At 49.8% G+C, this 25,942-nt stretch overlaps 1 protein-coding gene and 1 long non-coding RNA gene across 2 annotated transcripts in view; one reads left to right on the top strand and one right to left on the bottom strand.

The window, feature by feature from the left end:
- DNAH5 (dynein axonemal heavy chain 5) overlaps positions 1–25,942 on the bottom strand; it is a 5,853,083-nt gene that overhangs the window by 4,271,243 nt on the left and 1,555,898 nt on the right. Inside the window, exon 16 of the mRNA XM_085606747.1 lies at positions 13,032–13,203. Within this exon, the coding sequence (XP_085462873.1) occupies positions 13,032–13,203 (172 nt within the window). The remainder of the gene's footprint in view (positions 1–13,031; positions 13,204–25,942) is intronic.
- The window catches only part of LOC146822582 (uncharacterized), a 71,915-nt gene that overhangs the window by 19,647 nt on the left and 26,326 nt on the right, over positions 1–25,942 (top strand). Inside the window, exon 3 of the long non-coding RNA XR_014962058.1 lies at positions 5,390–5,563. This is a non-coding gene — a long non-coding RNA (uncharacterized LOC146822582). The remainder of the gene's footprint in view (positions 1–5,389; positions 5,564–25,942) is intronic.

The raw sequence follows: 25,942 nt of genomic DNA, 5'->3' as shown, positions 1-25,942 counted from the left end.
CTAGATCGGGGTCTAATACTATGTTAAAGTCCCCAATAATACTGTAAGGCCCTGTGGAAGGTGTGAGAGAAGTTTCAAAAGGTCACAAAGACAAGTAGGTAAACTGGCAGTACATATATGCTTTTGAAAACAATCACTTGTCCCTCAAGGGCACCCTCCAGAGCGACATAGCAACGCCTGTTGGTCGCGTGTTACGTGTGAAACCACATAAGGGAAGGAACAGTGCAAAACAATAGCTACCCTCCTCGCTCCCTGTGAGTACCCCGCGTGAAAAACTCTATTGTAGCCCTTATGGTCCAGGAAGGGACAGCGTTCCCCGAAAAGATGTGTCTGTTGGTGCAGCAGTACCGCGGGGAGATGTCGGAGAGCAAAAGTGAAAACTCCTGCCCATTTCACTTGGTCCAGCAGACCGTCAACATTCCATGATAAAACCCGGGAAGGCATGTGGATGGGAGTCAAGCGGTATTGTAGGTATCAGGCCACTAGAGAGAAGGACCATTGAGGGAGGTAAAACATTGGCACTATGTTACGAGTGAAGCCTGCCCAGAGAGTAAAGTATCAATCGGTGTGAACATGTGTGCCAAGACCTAAAAGGAAGAAAAAGGGTAAACGAATACATCATACATAAAACTGCAATAAAGAACCAACCGCTTGCTGATAAAACCCATCCCCCCAGCTCCCATCCCTTCCCACACTTCAACCCAAGAAGCATCTGTCGCCCTGAAACAAAGTATAGGAAAGTAGGATCTGCTTTCATGGTTACCCCCACTTTTTGCTGGTGTTAATCTGTTTTCTGACTAGTCTGACTCGGAACCTGCTAATTAGGAACCCAGTCATTGTGCTCTCCCCTACATTTGACTATGGTAAGTACTTTAGTATCTTCCCAATTGGCTACTGGTGTACCCTTCTATGTCCCTAGCATGTGGTACAAAGGTACACAGGGCATAAGTACATCAGAGGTCTCCCATGGGCTGCAGCATGTATTATGACACCCATGGGAGACCACTCAAACTTTGACTACAGGCCTGCCATTGCAGCCTGTGCGAGCTGGTGCTAGCACCACTCACTCACCACTCGCAACAGATATGCTTCTTTATATATGAAGTCACTGCACTTAAAAGCTAAAAGTCACCCCTACGGCAGGCCTTTCAATCCTAAAGGCAGGGTGCTAGGTTATAAGTGTGAGGGTGCCCTGCATAAGCAAGACACATCATACACACTCCGGAGTTGATTTTCTAGGCTTTGCAAGTGCGGTCATTCATTTAATAGATATAGTGGACATCAATGCACAACATCAGAGATCTGAGCGAAGTCAGTAGCCTGATCGAACAGATTAAAGCACATCCAAAATAGCTCACTATTGCCATGAAGTAGTGAGAGAGCTCAAAATGGAGGTAGTCATTCAGAATACATCCAGTTTTTTGGGAGGGTTCCCTTGGGTGCGAAGAGTGGGATGGTGGGGTCACTGGCAAAAAAAAAACATAAAAAAGATTTTTTTATTTTTTCACTGAGTGGGGAAGCATGTTTGTTAAAATAAAAAAAATCCTCATTTGTTAACTTGATTTAAGTGGACCGTTGTAACGTTCCAGGCTCCCAAACGGGTGCGGTAGACTCAGGTTTTCCAGGTTACTGCGTATCTACCTTTTCCCTCTATGATGATCTCAGATAGGCCTGTGCTGCTGAAAATCTTATCTTGGAATGTCAATGGCCTCAGAGATGTTCCTAGAAGGAAAAAAATCCTAGAGTACTTGAGGCTCTTGGACAGCGAGGTGTTTTTAATAGAAGAGTTCCATTTGTTTAAAGAGGACTGGGTTGAGATACTAAAAGGGCAAAAGTGGGTTGGCCATTGTGTGTGTACCACCCAATCATGCCCAGCGAAGGGAGTTGCACTTCAATTTAAGAAATCAATTCAAGTGACCCTCTTGATAGATGTGCAATAGCTAGGGCCAAAATTCATGGATCTTAGTTGACTTTTGTGGGGTATTACGGCCCTATCTTGGATGATCCCACCTCATTACGTGCTCTACTCCTTCAATTGGTGGATATTAACGACCCTAAATTATTAGGTGGGGACTTTAATGTAGTCATAGATCCAACCCAAGACACAACATCCAGGAGGGCTAATGCAGCGACCCCTAATACGAGAACTGCCCTGAAACAACTGATGGTGGACATTGGTCTCACGGATATTTGAAGGCAGATGGGAGAGAAAGCAGGGATGGTAGGGGGAAAGTATACCTTTCCCATAGAAAATGCGGCCACCGATCCAGGATATACTTCTTCCTTGTGACTCATTTATCAGTAAGAACACCACTAGTGTCACCCATGCCCAGAAACATCTATCTGACCACTCCGCAGTTATCCTGAAGATTACTCTTAAGAACAGGCCCCTTTCTCGTAGGTGGACCTTAAACCGCTCCCTACTCCTTGAGCCACATGTAGTGGAGATTGAAAACCGCCACCAATGATTTTTTCTCTCCAACTTGGACTTCATATCGTATGAGATACGTGCAAGGCCTTCCTAAGAGGTATTTTAGCTGTCCTGACCATTGCACAAAATAGGAAAGTCAGGAAAGATATTAAAAAACTCGAGGCTGTGGTACATACCCACCAGTTGGAACTTGAACATACCCCTGAATGCCCAAATGCATTACAAATCAAGCAAAATTTGCAATTAGCAAGATCGGAGCTTGCTGATTATCTTGAAGTAATCATTAGGAGGAAAATGGGAGACTAGCATGTTGTAGCATCATGAATATGGGGAGGGGTGTGGCAAATTGCTTGCCTAGAAGACTAAGGCCAACCAAACAAGGAATCAGATTAAAGATCTCAGGGGCCAAAACTCAGGTAACATAATTTCTGATTATGGCGAGATCAAGAATGCTTTCGTCCAGTTTTTCCAAGACCTCTATACAGAGGATGTGAAGGTGGGCGAAGAACAAATTGAGGACTTTCTTCAGGACTTGGAGGTTCCATCCCTGCAGGGGTTGAGAAAGACAACCTAAATAGCCCCATTAATCTTGAGGAAACTATCCAAATTATTAACAAACAGGGGATGCTGCAGGCCCCGACTCCCTCCCAAATGAGATTTATACCATATTAAGAGACAAGCTTGTCGGGGGGTGGGAGAGAGGGGGGGTGGAGGAGACAGAAGTAGTTACTATAGGGGCGGGAGGGAGGGAGGACTAAGTGAAGCGTGCATACGTAGTAGTCGACTTAACTGCTGTGGTTGGGGGGGGGTTTCTGTTACTGTTTGTTTACTGTATAACATCTGTGCGTTCACATGAGATGTATGCTCTGCAACACTTTGCATATGATATCCACGGAATCACATCACGACTGCACGTTGGACTTTACCCCTGCTGACGCAACACATATGATGTAGCTCAACCGGGATTGGTGGCTATAAGGTCACTTGGATGCGGAATTGATATTCTCAGCTCATACGTGGGAACTGAGCGTCACTATCAGAGGACTTTATTTGTGGTTGTGATGAAATGTTGGAAATTGTCTCGCACACGTATGTAAATGATGTGGGTAATAAATAATAAAGCAGATTTAAACAAAAAATTAAGAGACAAGCTTGCTCTGATATTGGTACAGCTCTTTAATTCTGCTTTTATTTGTAGACAGAACTCCCCGTCATCCTGGGACGTTGCCACCATAACTATATGTCTTAAACAAAATAAGAATCCGAAGGCCTGTGAATCCTATAGACCCATCTCCCTCCTTAACAGTGACTACAAAATATACACCCAGATTTTAACAAAACGACTGGATTAGGTGGTGGGAACCCTAATTCACAAGGACCAAAAAGTCTTTATGAAGGGAAGACAACTTCAGGAGTTGACTCATGAATTAATAGGTACAATCGACTTAGCAAGGGAATACGGGAATCCTTTAACAGTGATGACCGTTGATGCTGCCAAGGCCTTCAACAGGGTTAGTTGGCTGTTCCTATATAAGATGATTGAAGGTTTTAATTTAGGAGACGTCATCTTGGCAGCAGTCAAGGCAGTATATAAAAATCCATTAGCAAAGGTCTTGGTAAATAGAAACCTTACTAGGTTGATGAACATCAGTAGGGGACCAGACAGGGATGCCCCCTTACCCCCTCTTGTTTAACATCTACATTGAGCCATTGGCATGTAAACTAAGGGCATGCTGGAACATCTACCCCTTTGTTTGTAATAGCTGGTCAAAAAAAAATTGGGTTGTATGCAGACGACCTGATGATTTTTATAGGAGACCTACCCAACTCTTTTCCTGCAATCTAGGAGACCTTGGAAAATTTTGGAAAGGTATCCGGGTATTCTATTAAAAAACAAAAAACTGAATTAATGCAGTGGAACACCCACCATATGAGCAATTTAACAAGACAAGAAATAAAATATTTGGGAGTTCAAGTAGTACACAATTTGGAGAAACTATCTCAGGTGAACTTCCATAAGTTAGTTACTGGGGTTAAAAAACATTTACAGGCGTGGGGAGCACTTCCATTGTCCTTCTTAGGTAGATCTAACCTTCTGAAAATGTCAATCCTCCCAAAGTTTACCTTTTTGTTTAACTATAATGCTATCCCACTAAAATTTAAGAAGGTTTGGTTCAAGAAAGTGCAAGGGGAGTTCACTAGTTTTATTTGGGGGGAAAAAAGCTCTAGAATTTCCTGGAAGAAGCTTAGAAGAAAGAAAGAACATGGCGGTATTGCCAGCCCAGATCTTTATCAGTATCACTGTGCCTTCCATCTGAAGAACCTTCGACAGCTCCTAATGGGTAGCACTTGCTTGTCCCCGTACTTTAGAGTCCTTACTGCAGACCCCACAGATCAAGCCGACTTTTTTCTCCTTGAATTTGTCCACCACCATTTTTTTTTTTAAGTATGGTTAAAGATTGTCTTAGCCGCATCTAGGAGCCGGTATCAAGTAAGACTTTTTCTGCAAATACCGTATTATAGTGACTCTACTCCTATCTGGGATTCCCCTGGTACTCCTGACTGCCTCTTAGACTCGCTAGCAACTCCTTTGCGGGAATGCAGTATTTACTGCTGGGGACAGCTTATAGAAGACACCAAGCTAATCTCATGGCTGAAACTGCAAGAGATATCTAAGGGCTCTGTCTCAAAATTTAAATATTAACAATTAGCAAGCTGGGCAAAGACTTTAGGAAAAGAAGGTAAAGATAACCTGGAATTGGATGCCAGGATATGCTCACGACCCCTCTTGTGGAAAGAAGTTGCAGAGTGTTACTGGATGTTATTTCAGGCCGGGGAAGAAGCACAAAATGTGCTGATGGAGATCTTGAATCAATATGGCAAATATCTATGTCTTACTTATGGTCATATGTGAAATCTGCTCCACTGAGGAAGAACCATCTTTTTACTGTCCATAAGGCCTACTGGACCACACGGAAACTATCGAAGATGGGAAATCGGATAGTGAAGAAGTGTCCCAAGTGTGGAGAAGACGCCAATGATGTCCATATGTTCTGGCAGTGCCCCTCAATCCAGATCTTTTTGCATAAAGTGGGTAAGACCATCTTGAGAATCCTGGGTCAAAGGATCAAGGTGAGCGTGGCTTTGGTAATATTTGGGGTAGTTTCGGGAGGGGAGGCAACTGGGGGCCTTCTTAAGACTCATAAAGCCTTAATTTTTGTTTTAATTCTCCTTGCACGTAGGGAATTGTGTATTAAATGGATCCTTCCCTGCCCCCTATAGAGGCAGAATGGATCCGATCAGTACAAAAGATAGCGACTCTCGACCAGGCTACTAAGTTAGTCAAAATAACAACATTTTGGGAACTCTGGGATGATTGGTTCAAGTTATACATTATAAAATCAATTGCCTAGTACCGAAACTTTGTTTGTTCCCTTGCTTTGTTTGTTCTTTCCTCTCTTTCGCCTTCTCTTTTTTTTTCTTCCTTTTTTACGTTTATGTTGAGAAGTCCATGGTCCAATGATTAGTAATATGCTATACAGATTGCACTGGTTTGTTTTTGAGGTCATCTACTTGCACCTGTACAGATGAGTCAGTCTTTCCGACTAGGCAGGAAGTCTTCGGCTAGCCCAGGATGTATGTTACAACCCTCCCTTGTGGAGAGACAGGGACGATTAGATCTTTTCTGACAGCCTGGCATAAATTGACAAATGAGGACAAAAAAAAAAAAATTATGGTCATCAAGTCAATCACGAGAAGTCTAAATATATATTGGCTGCACCAAAACCAGTCATGGTTGGTATCAAACATGTTGGAATCCTACCCCAACACTGATTCCAGTGTTGAATGTAGGATCCAATGTACAGGGGGCTTCCCTATGGAGCCCCTTGTATTCCCGGAACCAACCTTTCAGGGTCTAACACTAAGCTAGTGCTGCTGCCAACCACAGACACGATTTTGCCCTCCTGCTGCTGAGCTGAGATCGAGCAGGGGAAGGTAGAATAATAGGTTTCCTGTTACAGGGAGGTGTGAGCACCTCCCAGACAGGACTTAGTGTACTGGTCTGGGGGGGGGGGGGCACTTACCAGCACCACCAGACTGCTTTGAGGGCACACTTGGTGCCCTCCTTGCACACTCCAGTTGGAACCAGCTTAGGGAGCCATTGGCTCCCGCTCTGGTGCGAATTTGGACAAAGTACGTGGGAGTATCCTTCCCTCTGTACAGCCCCTCCTCAGGGAGGGACCACTGAATTGTCCCAGCCTTTTACCTAGAGTACTTAAGAGTTTACCTGTGGGTGGCTCTTCAGATTCATCGTGGGACAAGATTCAGATCCGGAACCACTTCAAATGTCTGGGCACCTTGGACTTGGACTTTGTTGGACTTCGCCTGGAATAGATACTGCATCAAGGAAGACTCCTGCTGCTCCTGGTCTCATCGTCCTGCAAGTCTTCTGCGTCATTGTGCCTGTGCTTCATCCAGGCTCTTCTCCAGGCCTGTGGGCATCAAAAACACCCAAAGTAATCTTCCTTGAATTGAAGGAGTCACCCCCCTGCATCTGCAGGCACCGCAACATAGTGGACCTGTCTGCTGCTCTTGAGGTTCCACGGAATCCAAAAGGCTCAGCAACACAGGTGGTGGTTATGCAACTCCCTCAAGGTCTGCACAGTCTTCTCAGCAAGTTTGAGGCCAGTTTCCCACGTCAAATCTGCTGGAACAGAACCCTTCTGAACCGTGTTGACTTGCTGTTGTCAAGGTTTGTTGACTCTGTCTTCCAGAGATCTACGGCCTACAAGAAGCTCCAGCCTCCAGCATCTCTTCCTGCCAAGATGTTTGTCCTTCCCAAATCCTCTGCACCGTGGGCTTGCATCTTTGGGGAGCTGCACGAGGTCCTCTTGCGACTGTGATGCCTACGGCCTCGGGGTCCCCTTGAGGGTCTTCTTTGGCTTCAATGGGCACCCCTGCTTACTCTGGGCCTGCTCTGACTCTTCTGCATTTGGTGAGTCCCCTGGACCTTGCTGGTCCCGACATTGCACCTTCTTCGTTTACCAATTCTGTTGCTGCTGCCAAGGCTTGTTGGTGCTCCCACCGGACACAGACGCCCTGGTTATCAACTACCGACCTGGGACAGCTTGTGAACGGCTCCTGGTCTTCCACATTGTTGCATAGTCCTCACAGCTACAGAGACAAGGTCACGTCACCTCTCCTGCATCTTCCGTCATCGGTGGATTTCCATGCCTCCTGGTCACTCCCGAGTGGCATAGACTCTGTCCCTTCTGCTTGCAGGTACCTCTCTTCAAGAATCGATCCTTGGATTCCACCGAACTCTTTCACCAGTGCCTCTTCACTGAAGTCCTCCATTGTGGTCTACGGCGTTTCCAACGTCACTTCGCACCTATGCAACCGTCTTTCCTGGTGTAAGTATCCTGGTTCCTGGGGTATCCAGTCGTGGCTCACATGAATTGCAGGTGGGGGGTAGCGCAGGTGTTCGCGCGGGGGAAATTTAAAAAAATGTAAAAAAAATTAACTTACCGGGTCCCACGCCACCTCCGCTCCTGCCCGGGTCCTCCTGCTGGAACAGGAAGAAGGCAGCCTCCCTCCGCTAAGCCAATCACAATGCTGTGAAGGCAGCGTTGTGATTGGTGTAGACGGAACTCAGGGAAGCCATTTTCTCTATGTAGGCTGCATGCAGCCTACATAGAGAAAATCTAGAGTGTGCATGACTGGTTTGGTCGGCCCCAGAGTGCCGACCAAACATTCAGGGCACTCAGAGTGGGCAAGCCACTCCTCCCCGGCACCAGGCATACCCTCCCGCCCGCCCCCAACCAGGTATACCCTGACTTCTGCTTTCCTGCAGCGAGAGAAGCAGAAACATAAAATGGTATTTAAAATACCATTTTATGTTTCTGCTTCTCGCACTGGGAGTAAGCATTGGGGCGACGCTCCTGCGCCCTAATGGAGGAGCTGCTCCTGGGGTATCGTATCCACAGGTGGGGAGACTCTCCAACCTTCCATCTTCCACGGGGTTTCTTCAGGGTCCACTCGGAAGGATCCTTCTTCTTAAAAACTGCAACCGTGACTTTCTTATTGACTTGCATTGAGTATGCAGCTGTGTTTCCACTCTGCACACAACCTCCATGGGTACTTACCTAGGGTGGTTCCTTGGGTCCCCAGCTTTTCTGAATCTTTTGGTTAAAGTCTCGACTTCGGTCGCAGTTCGCATTCCACTTCTTTAGTATATGGTTTGGTCTCCCCCTAGAGACCACTGTGTATTTGTGCTTACTTACCTGTTTCCTTTTGAAATATTATGTGTATTGTGTTGATATCTCTGGGTAGGAGATATACCAATGTGCTAGTAATAAATATTAAATATACTTATTTTTTTAACTACACTGTGTGGTTCTTTTTCATTTAACCTACACTATTTGATTAGCTCTGGTAAACAAACTGCTTAACACTCATTCAGGACTAAGCCTAAAGGCTGCTCCCCACACCTACCTCTTAGAGAGCTTTCTATGATTGCGTAAGACCACTAAAATCCCCATAAGACTTGTCTGGATTAGTGGAAGGTGCTTCATTGAAATAAGTGTTCACCATATACTAAGCCAGCCTCCTAGACAAAGACACAAAAAGAATCACAAATACATGACATAAGGAAGAGAAGAAATGCCAGCGAGCTGGGGAACCCCTTGCTGGGAAGAACATTGTGACTAAAGAATTCACCATTTAAAAGGAGAACGCCTGAGGAACGGCGAAAAAATTGAACAGATCAATATAGTAAGGTTGTTGATCAGACTATGTAAGGTACATGAAGTTGTATATTCATGAAAAGTACAAGCTCAATCAGATAACTGGACTGCAGGAGAGATCAGAGTCCACGCACGGAGAAGCCGATTCAATGAATGGGGGGGCCAAACGCTTGTCAGCCCCCAGTCTGTCATCTTCTATCCCGGATGCAGGGCTCGAGGCGGGTCTAGATGATGGTATCAGCTGTGCTTGCGGGGCACGTGAAGGTGTGGCTGACCGAACATTTCTGCGTTCCCTTCAGGACCGGGTATGCTGCCTGCGGGGCTTAGGCAGCAACCGCGGGTCAGGGACAGCAGCAGTTCCTCAGTGAGGTCCAGGAGAGTGGGTGGGATGGTGCAACAAACGGGTATCTGTGAGCCACTGCCACGCCGATTCTGGAGACTCAAAGAAATTTGACTTCTTAAGATGAATAAGATGGAGCTCAGCAGGAAATAACTGACGTATTGTAGCCCCATTGGTCTCAGCTTCAGCTTAACTTCCAGATACGAATGCCTACATTGCTGCACTGCACGTGTGTAATTGGGGAAAAGGAGAACTTTGGCATCACCACATAGGAGGTCAGATTGTAGCTGGGTCTCTCTGAGAATCGCATCTCTGTCCCTGTAGTTCAGGATAAGAGCTAGGATTGGTCGGGGGTAGACACCAGGACGTGGTCAAGGGGCCAAGGCCCTGGGAGCTCTTTCAATCATTAATCACGAGGACAAATGATCACTAGGCATCCAAGACTCAATCCAGCGTTCCATGAAGCCTGCCATCAATTGGGGTTCGGTTTCCCAAAGGGTCTCAGGAACTACAATTACGCTAATGTTATTGTGCCGTGAGTGGTTCTCTGCAACTTCGGCGTGTCTATGGAGCTCTGACGTGCTGATGAGTTGTGTGGAAACTTGAGACTTAAGAGTGCTGATTTCGCCCTCGACAGTAGAGATTCGGGATTCTACTTATATGATTCGGGCAGTGGCGGTTAAGGAATTTTGACGCAGCAACGCCACGCCACGTACATTCGCACCTTCCCGACCTTTGCCTCCACTGCTGCCTGTGAAGTTTGGATAGCCTGCAAAATAACAGTGAGCTCACTAGACGGGGGCGGCGGATTTGTTGTTGTCTGAGGGGCCTGGGAGGTCGCCATTGGTGTCCCTGGTGTAGTGTTCCATACGTATCTGCATAGGTTTTATCCTTGCCCATGGTCACAAGCTGAGTGAAAGAGGGTGGAGGGAAAAGCACTATTTTCAGGCCGGTCTACTGCTGCAGTGGGGAGTTTCAGAGCCACACTTCAGGACCACAGCGCTGGGCACCGCACCTACACCCACAGACCATGCACGCAACCTGGGACTCATCCTGGACTCCTCCCCCACGATGACCAAACAAGTCAATGCCATCTCTTCTTCATGTTTCAACACCCAGCGCATGCTCCGAAAGATCTTCCGGTGGATCCCCACCGAAACCAGAAAGACGGTCACCCAGGCCCTCGTCACCAGCCGACTGGACTACGGGAACGCCCTGTACACAGGAACCACAGCCAAACTCCAGAAACGACTGCAGCGAATACAGAACGCCTCTGCACGACTCATCCTCAACATCCCTCGCCACAGCCACATAACTCCCCACTTGAGAAACCTGCACTGGCTCCCCGTCAGCAAGAGGATCACGTTCAGGCTCCTCACCCACGCACACAAAGCGCTCCACGACTTGGGCCCTGAATACCTCAACAACCGCCTTTCGTTCTACACTCCCACCCGCCAGCTCCGCTCCGCCAGCCTCGCCATCGTCCCACGGATCCGCAAAACCACAACCGGAGGAAGATCGTTCTCCTACCTGGCCGCCAAGACATGGAACTCTCTCCTCGCACACCTTCGACTGACCCAGGACCATCTCACCTTCAGGAAGCACCTCAAGACCTGGCTATTCAAGCAGTAATCGACACCCCCCCCCCTTCAGCGCCTTGAGACCCTCACGGGTGAGCAGTGCGCTCTATAAATGTATTGATTGATTGATTGATTGAGGAAGGGCACAATCAGCCGGAAGCAGATTTTTAGTCACCCCTAGAAAAAGGAGGGGCCAGAGGTCAGTAGCCTACAATCATGACACCAGGGACCTCAGGGTGAGCACGAGGTAGCCATCACCAGTTTCCACTCAAGCAAACCTACACAACGAGTTTCCCAGTGGAGGGAGGAGGCACAGATCCAACAGAGGAGCCGGGCAGAGGCCCTGAGCACAGTTTAAGGAGGAGATTGCCACTGCCCCCCAAGAAAGCACAAGCACCGACCTGCTGCTGTCCCAGTCCTCAGGGGTGAGCATAGCCAAAGGGGGCGATACTGGCAGCTCCACATCAGGCGGTAGGTCCCAGCCACCTGAGTCCATGCTGCAGTCACCGCCTCTTCGCCAATCGGCGTATGGGGTTGCTGCAGGTCGGATCCCCAGGCTCAAGATAGCCAGGCTGGTCACGAGGCAGGGAGGAGCCAGGGCCGTCCCCATGACCCAACCGCTGGTTCCAGGTCGACCCTAGCCATCACCAGGCGGCGGCCCAAATCGGTAGCCCGGGGCCTCAAGCCAGCGAAGCGGCAGAGTCAGTCAAGGCGGCTACAGGTTCAGCGGTCTCCGAGGAAAAGAGGAGGCGGGACCTAACTGACCATGCCATGCGGGCTGCCTCTGTGACTGTACAGTTGGGACCCCACCGCCTGGCTCATTCACCCATTGCAGGCACAATCCCGGGGTCAGTTGTTTCTGGAAGAGCAAGCGCAGGGGATCCTGCCTAATCACCTCCACAGTTCCCCTAACGAAGTGAGGCCGCAGCTGCCCAGGATCACAGTTCACTCCAGACCCAGGAAGAGCGAGCCGGTCACAGAAAGAGGCAGCGACCGAGAGGCGCATCCCCCGCCAGGACCAAGCTCCAATAGCCCTGTAGGGAAGCAGTGGGAGGAGGGCCGCGGTAGGCCCATAGAACCTCAGCAGCGGGGTGTCCCACCAGTCAGGCAACATGGTGTGCCCCAGAAACAGCCCGGGAGGGACGCTGCCAGAGTGTAATCACCTCAGGCCCCAACACCAACCCTCCAGCAGAGGGCAGTCGTCACCTCACCGCCATGTCAGGGCCCCACTCAAGGATGACAATTCCAATGGAGCCGAACATCCAGGGAGGGTCCCCATCCACAACGCCCGAACACACAGGACACGCGAGGGAGGCTGGCCACACCGCAATCCCAGCTCCCATGACACAAGGCCGCATGGCTGGCTTCACAATTCCATCGGGCACTCCGCTGTACAGAGGGCAGCAGAAGTCAGAAAAACTGTTACCCCGCAGGCGAGATGTGGAAATGTATTCAGTAGGTGTTAGATGGCTATCACAAGTCTAGATAGATCATGGATAACAGGGGTTCGGAGCGGAGCTGTCTCAAAATACGCTCGCCATGCTGGCCGCCCTGGCCACAACCCGAAAGAGAATTATTTCATAGAGAAATGATTCTATGAGGATTAAAGTCAGTCATTTTTTATTCTGTGAGTCAGTACAATTTGTTACTAGTGGCTTCCCTTTTAGAATCAAACGTTTGGATCCAGAGTTGTGCCTTGTAGTGCTAAGCAACCTCATGACGGAATGAGTAATTTCTTACCTATGAATTTGACCCCATTACTTTACTAAAATTCATTTGGTTTTATTTAATACGTGTTCCAGGTGTTGTTGATGAATTTAGGATGACAAACGGAGCAATTCCAAGTAAAAAAAGTCAACAAAACTTGTCAATGTGAGGATTTGGTAATGGTTTTATGGTTCCAACAAAGAAGCAAATATTTAATCTAGACTCACCATGTTTAGCCGAAATATTGCTGAAATATTTCTCAATGTTCAAGGAGGTCCAGTTCAAAGAAGTAAGGCCAGGTTGTATAGCGTCATCTACCTTTGCTACATGGGGAGTTATTAGAGGTTCCAAATGGGGCTGTATTTTTGCTCTAATTCTCTTATCTTCTGTCAACATCATCTGGAATAAAGTGCAAAGCACACATTACCAAAGTCATATATTCATCGCTAGCCATAGTACTTTTGTTTCATTTAATTGCATATGGGATTACCTAGCTGTAAATTAGAGAAAGTGACTCACCTGTAATATGCATATCTGAAGTATCACACCACGCCTGAAACAGTGTTTTACAAGTTACAATGTCGACCTGAAGAACAAGTTACTTACCTTCGGTAATGATGTATCTGTAAGAAACATTAGTTAGTTAGATTCCTCACCTTAGAATATCCCCAGGCGTCAGGCTGGATCCGGAAAGATTTCTGTAGCAATACCCCTTGCGCGTCGCTAGGCGTCGTCTGCGGCTCCGCGTCCGTCGTCGTGCGCCGGGATGACGTCGTCGGAGTACTTAGACGCCGCCCTCGCGCACTGATGTCAGTTCTTATACATAGCTTTCCGCGCCAGGGACGCTGAGCCATGAAAGAGACCGACACTGGTGCCAAAAAATCTAGGGCCCTGAAAGGGAGAACCTTAACCCTAGATGTCGGTTCGCAGAACGGGGAGGCTGGGTGGGTCGGTGAGGAATCTAACTAACTAATGTTTCTTACAGATACATTGTTACCAAAGGTAAGTAACTTGTTCATCTGAAAGAAACACGTTAGTTAGATTCCTCACCTTAGAATAGATACGCCAGCAATACCAACCCCGGAGGTGGGCCTGCGAACCAAGATCACACCAGAAAGTCCTGGAGAACAGAACGGCCAAAGTGGCCATCTCTCCGGACTTGGCTGTCCAGGCAATAGTGCTTGGCGAACGTGTGCAGCGAAGCCCACGTCACCGCCTGACAGATGTCCTGCAAGTGGACTCCCCGTCCCAGGGCAGTTGTCGCCGCTGTGGCCCGGGTGGAATGGGCTCGCAGCCCAACAGGAGGGACCTTTCTCGCCAAGGAATAGCAGAGTTTAATACACAACACGACCCATCACTAGATGGTCCGCTTGTGCACAGCTTTACCCTTCTTCGCACCTACATATCCAACAAAAAGTTGGTCGTCCACCCGGAACTGGTTTGTGCGGGCCAAATAAAATGACAGCGCACGTTTTGAGTGCAGATGGTGGAGCCTCTCTTCATCTTTTGAAGGATGCGGAGGCGGAAAGAAGGTGGGCAGCGTGACAGATTGCCCGATGTGAAAGGGAGTCACGACTTTAGGAAGGAAAGAAGGACGGGTCTGGAGGACAACCTTATCCGGATGAACCGAAAGGAAGGGAGGCTTTGCTGACAGAGCCTGGAGCTCACTCACCCGCCTAGCGGAGGTGTTAGCCACCAGGAAGGCAGTTTTCAGAGTCAGTAGACGAAGTGGACAGTTGTGAAGGGGCTCAAAGGGAGCGCACATCAGAAAAGTAAGAGCAAGGTTCAAGTCCCACTGAGGCATTACGAATGGAACAGGAGGGAACATATGAGTAATGCCCTTGAGAAAACGGGAGACAACAGGGGACTTGAAAAGAGAAGGCTGATCAGGAAGCCTTAAGAAAGCAGAGATTGCAGCAAGATAACCCTTCAGTGCCCAGAGCAGAGCCCTGTTGGGCCAAAGAAAGAGGAGAACCTCAGAAAGAGGGGCAGAAAGGGAATCCACAGCCTTTGCTGTGCACCATGCCACAATTTTGTTCCACCGGCAGGCGTATACCGTCTTTGTGGAGGGACGCCTGGCTGCCAGAATGACATCACAGACTTCAGGAGGCAAGTCAAATGGCATCAACTGCCGCCGCTCAATCTCCACGCATGGAGGTGGAGGCTGGACAGGTTCGGGTGGAGGACCGTCCCCTGCTGCTGCGACAGAAGGTCCTCCTGAAGAGGCAGTCGTATCGGGGGATTGATGAACATACTGAGTAGCTCGGGATACCAGTACCTTCGTGCCCAATCCGGAGCCACCAAGATGACTTGGGCCCGGTCGCGCCTGATCTTCTTCAGCACTCTGGGCAGAAGAGGTATAGGCGGAAAGGCGTACAACAGAGCGCAACTCCACTCGTGACGAAAAGCGTCTCCGAGCGAGTGCCGCCTTGGAAATTCCAATGCGCAGAACTGCTGACATTGCGCGTTCTCTTCGGTGGTGAATAGATCTAACCAAGGCTCTCCCCACTGCAGAAAGAGACCTTGCGCCGTTCAGATGCCATTCGTGATCCATTATGCACCGGCGGCTGAGTTCGTCTGCTCTGGCGTTCAGAGAGCCCGCCAGATGTTGAACCACCAGGGTGATGCCCTGATGTTACAGCCATGTCCAGAGGCACAGAGCCTCCTGACAAAGGGTCCACGACCCCACCCCGCCCTGTTTGTTGCAATACCACATGGCGGTGGTGTTGTCCGTGAACACCTTCACGACACTTCCCCCGACAGAGGGAAGGAAGGCTTTCAGTGCAAGTCGGATCGCCCTCAGCTCCAATAGGTTGATATGGAGCCGAGTCTCCGCCGGAGACCAGAGTCCTCTGATCTCCGCCTCTCCCATATGGCCCCCCCATCCCAGGATGGACGCATCCGTCACTACGACATGCTCCGGTTGGGGTAGGGAGAGGGATCTGCCGCTGACCCAATCGCGATTCGTGAGCCACCACTGCAGCTGGTTCGCAGTGCCCGCCGAGATCAGGACATGGTCGGACAGGTTGCCTCGATGCTGGGCCCACTGAAACTTCAGGTCCCACTGCAGAGCCCGCATCCGCCACCTGGCGTGAGGTACCAACAGGATGCAGGAGGCCATCAGCCCCAGAAGCCGCAGCACCAACCTGATCGAAACCCAGGACAGAGGCCGGAAGATGGAAATCAGGGCCTGAATGTCCCGGACCCGCTGTTCCGGCGGATAGACCCGGAACTGTGCTGAATCGAGAACCGCTCTAATGAAAAGGAGCTGCTGGGAGGGACTCAGGTGCGACTTCGGCACATTGATGGAGAACCCCAGCGAGTGCAGGAGGTCGGCCGTAGTCTGGAGGTGGGAGACGACTTGCTGGGGCAAGCCCGCCTTCAACAGCCAGTCGTCGAGATAGGGGAAGACTGGAACCCCTGATCTGCGCAGATGAGCTGCGACCACCGCCATCACTTTCGTGAACACCCGAGGGGCACTGGTAAGGCCGAAGGGGAGCACAGTGAACTGAAAGTGCTCCTGACCCACCGTGAACCGCAGGTAACGCCGGTGGGCCGGCAGGACGGGGACGTGAAAAGAAGCGTCCTGTAAGTCCAACGCTACCATCCAGTCTCCAGGGTCTAGGGCAGCCAGAACCTGAGCTAAAGTGAGCATCTTGAACCGGTCCTTCTGGAAGAAGGCGTTGATGCTCCTGAGGTCCAAGATTGGGCGTAGGCCCCTTTGCCCTTCTTGGGAACCAGAAAGTAGTGGGAATAACACCCACCACCTACTTCTGGACCAGGAACGCGCTCGACGGCCTCTTTGGCCAAGAGGGCCGAAACTTCCTCTCGTAGAAGATGCAAATGATCCCCCGACATACGGTGGTTCAGCGGTGGCATGGCTGGAGGGGTCGTCTCGAAGGGGAGGGAGTAGCCCCTTCGGACGATTTGCAGCACCCACCTGTCCGACGTGATGGAGCGCCAGTGGAGCAGGTGATGGCGAACTCTGCCGGCCACTGGCGTTGAATGGGCCTGAAAGCTCAGACTAGGAGGGCTTTGAGGCGGATGCTGCCAGGGTGGATGTGGACTGACCGGCACGTTGACCTCCACTACCGCCTCGGCGGAATCCACGTCCGCATGCAGGTTTGTTCTGCGGCCGGTGGCTGGGCGGACGTGAGGAGGCACCCCTTCCTTGGCCACGAAAGGGACGAAAGGCGGAAGTTTGCGGCCGCGGGGCCGAAAGACCCAAGGACATCAAAGGGCATGTCCATGAGGGAACTCTGGACATCCCCCGAGAATGACGTGGACCTCAGCCAGGCGTGACGCCGAAGCGGCACCGTGGTGGAAATCGCCCGACCCAGCGAGTCCATGGTGTCAAGTCCACACCGTATGGCATGCCGTGCTGCATCTCGACCGTCAGCAAGAGCTTGAGTGAGTCGGTTCCGGGCCTCCACCGGGCACAAGGGCAGCACGTTCTCCACCGTATCCCACAGAGAGTGAGAATAACGGTCCAAAAGGCAAGCGGTATTTAAAGACCGCAGTCCCAAACTCAGGGACGAGAACAGTTTCTTGCCAAACTGTTCCAACCTCTTGGATTCCCGATCCGGAGGAGCGGACGGGAAGGAGGATTGGGAGGTTGAGGCCTGGGTAACCAGACTCTCGGGGGTGGGGTGTTGGGAGAGGAAACTGGGGTCGCCCGGAGCAGGGCGGTGGCGCCGTGCAACGTTCCTGTCCTGACTGTGGAGGGCTTGGACCAAGTGCCCTGCAGAACGTCAATGAGGGCCTCATTAAACTGCAGCAGAGGCTCAGTAGAGCTTGCTGTCGGTTGAAGGACCTCAGTGAGGACGTTAGTCCTCACGGCCACAGCAGGCAACTCCAGCCCTAGGGCTTCGGCCGCCTTGCGCAGCACCACTGGGAAGGCTGCACCCTCCTCCGAGGCCACAGTCGAGGAGAGATGAAACCAGCGTCCGGGGAGGTATCCAGACCACTGGCATCCCCCAATTCCTCTGCCCAGTCCTGAGAAAGTTGGGCCTGAGCGGCCATAGAGTCATCATACCCCTCCCAGTCGCCCTCGTCATCCGATTCCCGATAAACAGGAGGAACGATCGGAGCCGGGCAGTAGATGAATTGTTCACCAATCGGCGCCGGCAGCGGAGCCGGGCGGCGCTGCGCCGGCGTCGGACCCGGACCGGGGCTAAACTGGGGAACGACGTCATCCGGGGACGGCGTCGGAGGTGGAACCAGTGTCGGCGCCGGCGGAGGAGGCGTCGTGAGGTCGACCGGCGCCGACCGAGTTCCAGGCCTGGATCCCTCGGGGACCTGTGGCGTCGGGCCGGAGCCGTCGACGGCGCCGGGGCCGGAGCCGCAGGCACGCGAGGTTGCCCAGTCGAACCTGCGGGGCCCGAAGGCGCACCTCTAGGCGTCGACGGCAGAGCCAGGCCCCTCATGGCCGAGAGGAAGGCACTGACCTCCGCCGGAGTTGCGTCAGTCCCAGGGACCGCGGGTATGGGGACGGACACGGCTCCTGCAGCTCTGACGGAGCCGCGTGGGTGGGACCGCCCTGACCCTCGGCCGAGTCGCACGACCAGCGAGGGGAGTCCGAAGAGCGATGTCGTCTCTTGGACTTCTTGGAGTGCTTCGACTTACCCGAAGACCCCGACGAGCGATGACGATGGGTGTGGCACTGCGATCGGTCCTTGGACGTCCTCCTGGACCGGGACCGAGAGCGGCGCGGAGCTGAGTGCCGAAGCTCGAGAAGCTTACGGGACCGCTTCCGCCTAGCTTTCGATGTCAAGGCCTGACAGTCGGGGCACGACTCCGCGTCGTGGTCGGCCCCCAGGCAGTAAAGGCACAGGCGATGGTGATCCGTCACCGACATCAGGCGATGACAGGCGTCACAGGCTTTAAAACCAGGCATCCTACCGGCACCAGAGTCGAGTCGATAGACCAAAAAGAGTCAAAAAGTTAGTTAAAAAATAACTAGGGGTAAGCTCTTCCCGGATCGGCGGTTACTGGCGCGGAAAAAAGAATAACTGACGTCAGCGCGCGAGGGCGGCGTCTAAGTACTCCGACGACATCATCCCGGCGCACGACACCGACGACGGACGCGGTGCCGCAGACGACGCCTAGCGACGCGCAAGGGGTATTGCTACAAAAATCTTTCCGGATCCAGCCTGACGCCTGGGGATATTCTAAGGTGAGGAATCTAACTAACGTGTTTCTTTCAGATACAGTGTCTTACAAGTTGCAATGTGAGACTAGGCAAGCAGAACACATCTGTTACACTTTCATACCTGAGACACCTCATGCTAAAATTCTAAGGTTTAATTATCTGGATTGATATAACATGATGGAGGAGTGATGGATGTCCCTTTATGCTCAATGTTGGTAATGAAAAATATTAAAAGGGTTTGGGTTTACAGCATATTCAAGTACTTTGGCAGAGAAACCTCGACAGCCCTGCCAGAGAAGTTTATAAATGGCAGATTTTCAGTCACTGCAATGCCAGGAAGATTAGCCACCGCCCAAACTCTGCATTAGGCTAAAAATATATTGTATTGTAATACTATTCATATAGTGCTTCCTAACTCTTGCGCGACCCAAGACATCTATTAAGCAGATTATCCATTTTATAAAATTATGATGATGTTTTTTGACATTTCAAATCCGCAATTGCCAGTTTTAGTATTGAGAGAGCACGGAGTAACAGGGAGATAACATATGCAAACCTAAAAGGCAGGCTTAAAGAAGGGAGTGGGAGGACAGGGCTCGCATTAATGTTGAGGTGGTGGGTGAGGAGGATATGAGGACAACATTCGACTGCATTATCTGTACTGGTTTTCATATAACATGTGCTGCTGTTGGATCATGTAGATTTGTTACTTGAGGGAGAAGAGAGACATAATAAATAAACAGGGCAACAAGCATAAAACTTCCCGTCAATCCCCTTAAAGTCAATTCACTTTCCTTGGACTCAGTCTCTTCCATGGAGACATCTGTGCCCAAAATCATCAAAGGAATACAAAAAGTGATGGAAGGAATGTTTGAATTAATCTTAGCCAAGGGTTACTTTCATGGACAGCATCTCAATCCATCGTTTTTTGCCCACCATGCCACACAAGACAGGGTCTTGCCATATGTAAATCATTCTTGGCCCCGCTCCAAGAGGAATAGTCCAGCACAAACTGCCATGCCAGGTTCACTCTGAACATCAAAGATCATGAAAGATCAGGCGTGTGATCACACCACTTGTCATGGACTGTTGGCTACAGACCTTTCTCCTCGTCATTGCTGGATGAATTTTTTTCTTGTCAGACGTGACACTTTAACCATGAACTCATATGAGATTGGACATTGCATCCCCAGAATCCGCTCCCATCTGTCACATAATAGTGGCCCTAAGGGTAATCAAAATTCTGCCTGGGTGGGTTGTTTTTTCTATTCCCCTTTGATGCCTTTCTGGACAACAAAAGTCATCCAGGCATAGGCAACTCTTGGGCCCCAGTCTCAAACTCCTTCCATGTGTCCTCCTGCACCACATGGATGACCTACTACTCCAATTGAATCATTGATACAGCCCATCATACTTCTGATGAGGCTGGTTACGAGTGCATGACTGCAAGTGTATTGACTGTATTTTATCGTCTATGGGACATGTTGGCTAAGGTGCATGAGGGTTTACATGTTAAATAAGCATGGTATAGTTAAATGTTTTGCAGACAGTGTGAGAACAGATGTAGTCATGCATACAGCCTCATATCTTTAGAAGTGAACTGCATATTAAGTAGTGCATCAGTGGTGTTCAGCAGGGTATCTACTACATAGTCCACACAGGAGTGACAGACTTTCAACGTACCGGAGGGTCAATTAATCCACACAAGGACTACTAAATGCAGTTTGCAGTGGAGCAACAGGGTCTGATCCCACTGAGTCAATGCTAAAACATCATTGTATGCTATGTGGAGTCCAGCCAAGACCTACAGAAGCCCACACCCTGGTAGGACGCTTAAGAAACCAAACAACTATATGGAGGCCACTCAGGAAAGACAAGCCCACAACCAGAGGCAAGGTTAAGCTACCAGAAAATGCCATAAAGAACCCACCCAGGAGAGGAGATGAGCAACCAAGTGTGCAAGCGGACAATTGAATACCCACTATGCAGTAGTCAGGAGAAGCAGCTGCAAGTTACAGGAATGGTGATTATACTGAGGGTGACCCAGGAGAGGAGCTAATCCAACCTTTTTCCCGGAGGTGGCATTAAGAAAAAGGGCTTCAGCACAACAACAGTGGAGGCAGAATTTCTTGCAGACTAGTGCCAACGCTGGATGAGCAGAGGTCTCCAGCAGTCAATGGATCCACTTCTGGGTCCCAAGTGAAGTGGAGAAGATGGGCCACTAAGGGTTAGGGGTTAAAGTGGCAAAAGGGCAGCAAACGCAGGATTTTTGGTTGCAGAGGCAAGGTTCACCGCTGGCCCAGTTCTTAGTCGTGACAACACAATCTGACTCGGGCACAGTTCTAGAAGGTGATGGCTTGGGCTGCCTTGGGCATAGTTTTTTAGTGATGGCACAATCCGCCTTGGGCACAATTCTTGCTTGTAGCTACACAATTCGCCTTGATCACAGTTCTTTTCACTGTCATACTGCTGAAGCCCACTGGGGGGCCACTAAGGGACATGGCATCTACGGTGGGCTTGAATAAACCCCCAGAGAATGACGACGCAGAGGGCCCGGTGAACTATTCTTTTCTAGAGGCCTTGTTTGCATTCCTGCGTGATGACCTACAGATGGTCAACAAAGGCCTCTCTTCGGATCTGCAATAGGTATGCCTAGAGCTGGAGGAGATGGGACACAGGGCCTCTGCTCTTGAGGAGAAGGATTCAATGTGCTGAAGAGGTCTAGTGGCTTCAGCAAGAGGTGCTTCGGCTTCAGGAACAGCAAATCAACCTCTAAGACCATGCTGAAGACCTAGAAAACTGCTCGAGGCGTAACAATGTCCGCATCAAGGGAGTCCAAACAAATGCTGAAGGGGCTCTCTTTGATCACATTCTAGGGGCCTCGGACGAACTGGAGATAAAGCTAAATTGGGTGCACCGAGTGGGTCCACCGAAACTGGAGAAATGCCCTTGTCAGGTCATTTTACTATGCATCCATGATTTTAAGCTGACAGAGAGCATTCTGCGCCAGTCCCGTGATATCCACCTGCTTCAATTCAGAGGCCACACGCCACTGTTGTACCAAGACCTAGCAACCATTTCCCTTCAGAAGCGGCGTAACTTTCTCCCTATCACAGCTCATTCGAGGAACGCTGGTATCTCCTACTTCTGGGGCCATTCATTCCAGATCATCTGCCGTTTCGAAGGCAAACTCCACCAGCTTGGAGCCCTCACTGAGGCCTGCCGAGTGGTGGGCGTCAAGGATTACTCCTCGGGGGGGTCGACTGGCCAGTCCGCAGGTCCGTATGGCGCAGAGGTGCCCACGCCCGCAAAGGGCCCAAAATGCACCTAACAGACTACAACCTGATGCAGAGACCATGGCAATGGAAAGAAAGTCTGTACTAGCCACGCTGATAGGAGACACTGACAAGGTTGATGCTTCATGAAGCCGGGGGCCTCTGGATGCAACGCATTTTCTCCCAACGGGTGGTACTGTGGGAGGTGGGGATGGGCCTGGAGGATCATGAGCCTCGTACTGGTGCAACGGACTCTTCTCTGATGTGATGTTTCTCCCCTGACACTTACCCCTGGCTTTGGCCTTGAGCGCCAGACCATGCTTCTCTCTATTTCCATGGTTAATGGACTGATGCAATCTTTTGTTTTTGTCTCTTGTGGGTGTATTTACTCCTTCTCCTAGCTTGGTCTACCTTTGGCTACTCAGCTTGCACTGTAGTAGTCCGATGTGGAGGAAGATGCTTCATTACTTTATGCCCTACCAGTTCTCTATGGGAGTTTTTTCAGCACTCTGCCCTCATGCCTTGTTTTCGATTACCTTAAAGTTACTAGCCTCAATGTGCGAGGCCTTAACAATCCCACAAAAAGGTGAGCGGTCCTTTCACTTCTTAAGCATTCTGGTAGTGACATTGGTCTCCTGCAGTAAACTCACTTGCTCTCCAAGAATGTTCATAGAAAGCAGTCTTGTTGGTTCCCGTTCCAGTTCTGGCTCTCATGCCCTATGATGAAAGGAGGGGTGATCATTCTTTTCTCACAAGATTTTAAGGGAGAAATCCTATCTTCAATAGCAGAAGTAAAGGGACGCCCTATAGCCTTGTGACTTAGGGTGGGCACCTTCCACTTTACCTTAGTGAACATCTCTACCCCTAAAGAACACCAAGAATCCTTCCTAACGAGTTCCCTGGATCCTGTGCTTTAGACTCCTGATGCAGCTGTCTTGGTAGGTGGGGACATGAACTTGGTTATGGACACTGACATGAACTGCTCTGGACAACGCTTCGACCAAACTTAGAACTTCTCAGCTGCAGGGCAACATTGGCTCACGGACTGTGATCTGTAGGACGTCTGGCACCGACTGCACCACTTTACAAGGAATTACACGTATTATTCGGCTGCACATAAAACATATACAAGTATTGATCATTTTTTGGCTACCCCAGCCCTGCTAGCCCTAACATCCGATTAATCTATTGCACCATGTTCGCTCTCTGACCATGACCCCTTGTCCCTGTTTCTCAGACTGCCCGTAACCCATTCCAGGAGTTCCACATGGCGCCTTTGGGATGCCTTGTTACAGTCCCAAACTAAGGATGACTCCCTTCGAAAGGTAATCACGGACAATCTCCAAGCTAACGATACCGATGAGACCTCCCAGGTCTCTATTTGAGAAGCCCTGAAGCTGGAAGTGAGTGGGGAGCTGATAACCATTTCCGCCGCAGAGAATTGTCACCGCTGAGATAAGCGGCAGAGTTCAGAATGGACTGTTTTGGAACTTGAGGCCATATATAAGAGGACGGTGGGCCCTAAGGTGTAGAGGGAGCTTGAGAAAGCTTATCTCCTTCTCAAACGCCTGGACTTTAATATGGCGGCATATGCTTTAGTGCGCCTTAAACATTAAGTTTTACTTAGGGAGTAATCGTTGTGGGTGCATGTTGGCACACCGCCTCCAGAGCAAAGTATGTTTGTGATCGGTGAAGACTATTTGTAGGTGTTCCTCAACTGTGGCCTGCTCAGATGCGGAAATAGTAACAGCCTTTCAGGCCTTTTACGGTTCTCTTTATGCAGCCTCCTATGGCCCAGTAGAGATTCCTTGGGATATCTCCACAATGTTGCTCTCACTTCCCTGCCTAAAAGAGAAGCTGCGGCCTTGGAACAGACATTCTCCAATATTGAATCTTTCATAGATTCACATGCTTGTATCTTCCCCGTCGTCATGGTGGGAGTCTCACGGTAAAGGAAATAAATAGCAGTAAGAAGAAAAAACTGCCTAGAAACCGGTCCTCAGATGCTTGTTTCCAGTCCAGGGAGGACCTGGCCTGGCAGTTCGGGCTGGATTGTGCCCATTGGGCGCAGGGTCAAGATTGATTTGCATATGGCTGGGTCCAAACTGGAATGGCATGGTGAGCAAAAAAACAAAGGATTTAGGCCCAGATCTCTGTACTGGAGTGAATGTATGACATTGTTCTGCATTCTGTCCATCAATTGTTCTTTTTGCAAACGATACCAAAGATAAGCATAGACATTGGTAGCCCAGTACCCTCATTATGTGGTCCAATGAGACTCCAGCCCTGAGGTATTGTTTTTTCTTCAAGCTTTCTTCAAAATGTCTGAAAGCTCTAAAAAGAGACTATTCAGACCCAGTAGGTCTTGTGGGAAGGCCAGGTTGTTCTCCGAGGACCCCCACAAGGATTATATATACTGCCTCTATCCAAAGCATGTCCGTAAGGAGTGCAAACATTGTAGGACTTTTTCAGCGAAGACACTTAAGGATAGAGAGGCACATTTGCTATTGTGGCTCCAAAAGAATAAGGCCACTTCAGATTCTGAGGATGATTCTAAGGCTCACTCCTCTTCAAAACACAAAGGAGGAGCTTCTGAGGCGAAATATGATTTAAAAAAGCAGAAAATCAGCAAATCAAAGGAAAAGGAGTCGTCATCTTCTTCTCTGCCTCATACTCCTGTTAAAAAGGCCTCAGAGACGAGGGCACTGTTGTCGGATCCAACGACGAAGAAAAAAGTTTCTACGACCATTCTGTCGACGAAGACGTCGACGGGGCGACTACAACGTCGACGACAGTTACAATGACGACCTCGTCGATGGTGATTACGAAGACAACACCGTCGACGGTTGGCTAGTCGAAGGCACCGTCGATGACGGGTACGAAGAAGACACCGTAGACGACTACTTTTCTGACACTGCCGTCGATCTCGTCGATGACCGCTCCATCGACGACAGCTTTTAAATCCCCAAAGAATAGATCGTTGACGACGATTTCCATTAAAAGGTTACAGAGAGATCAGGTGATGTAGAATTTACCTCTTGGACAAATATTTCTCCGCTGCCACCGTCAAACCTTCTTAACATGCAGGAGTCTGGAGAGGAAAGTCCAGAAGAAGCCGCATACAGCCCTTCTCAACTGAAAATCAAAAGTCAGTAAACTGATGAGGAGGAATGCCAAGAAGTGCAGGAGGATTTCTCTTTTAAAGATCGACCTCTAACTGGTTCAAAAAGATATGAGTCTTTTCAACAATCCTACAATTACGAGGAGGAGGTTGGATAAAGCACCTAGTGTCAGAGAGGAGTCTGTGTCCATCACTGGTATCGGATCTCAGGAACATGATCAACGATTACTATTGTCGCTTCCCTGAAGCCAATACCTCTTCTTTGGACGTGGCAAGTAAGCAGCAACCTGTCGCGCAAGCTCCGGTTAAGCAGCCTCCGCCTCCGGTGCAGAAGGTGCATACTCCAAGAGTCATTACCATCAGAGATGACTTAGCTGACAGCGAGGTTGAAGACCAACCTGAGGAACGAGAACTGAGCCAAGAAGATCCTGTGGGGAATGAATGGGACCAATACATTATCCCTTCCTCTCCATCGCCGTCACCCTCCCCGGCGACATCTCCACCGGAGGACATCCTGGGATTCCATGAACTCATGGAAAAGGCTTCTAAGAGGTTTGATCTCCCTCTACCAGTTAAGGAAACGGAATGTTT

Source organism: Triturus cristatus, chromosome 5_2, assembly GCF_964204655.1.
Source record: "Triturus cristatus chromosome 5_2, aTriCri1.1, whole genome shotgun sequence".
Lineage (NCBI taxonomy): Eukaryota > Metazoa > Chordata > Amphibia > Caudata > Salamandridae > Triturus > Triturus cristatus.
Note: the sequence above shows the minus strand (reverse complement) of the source record. Positions and strands in the feature narration are given on the sequence as shown.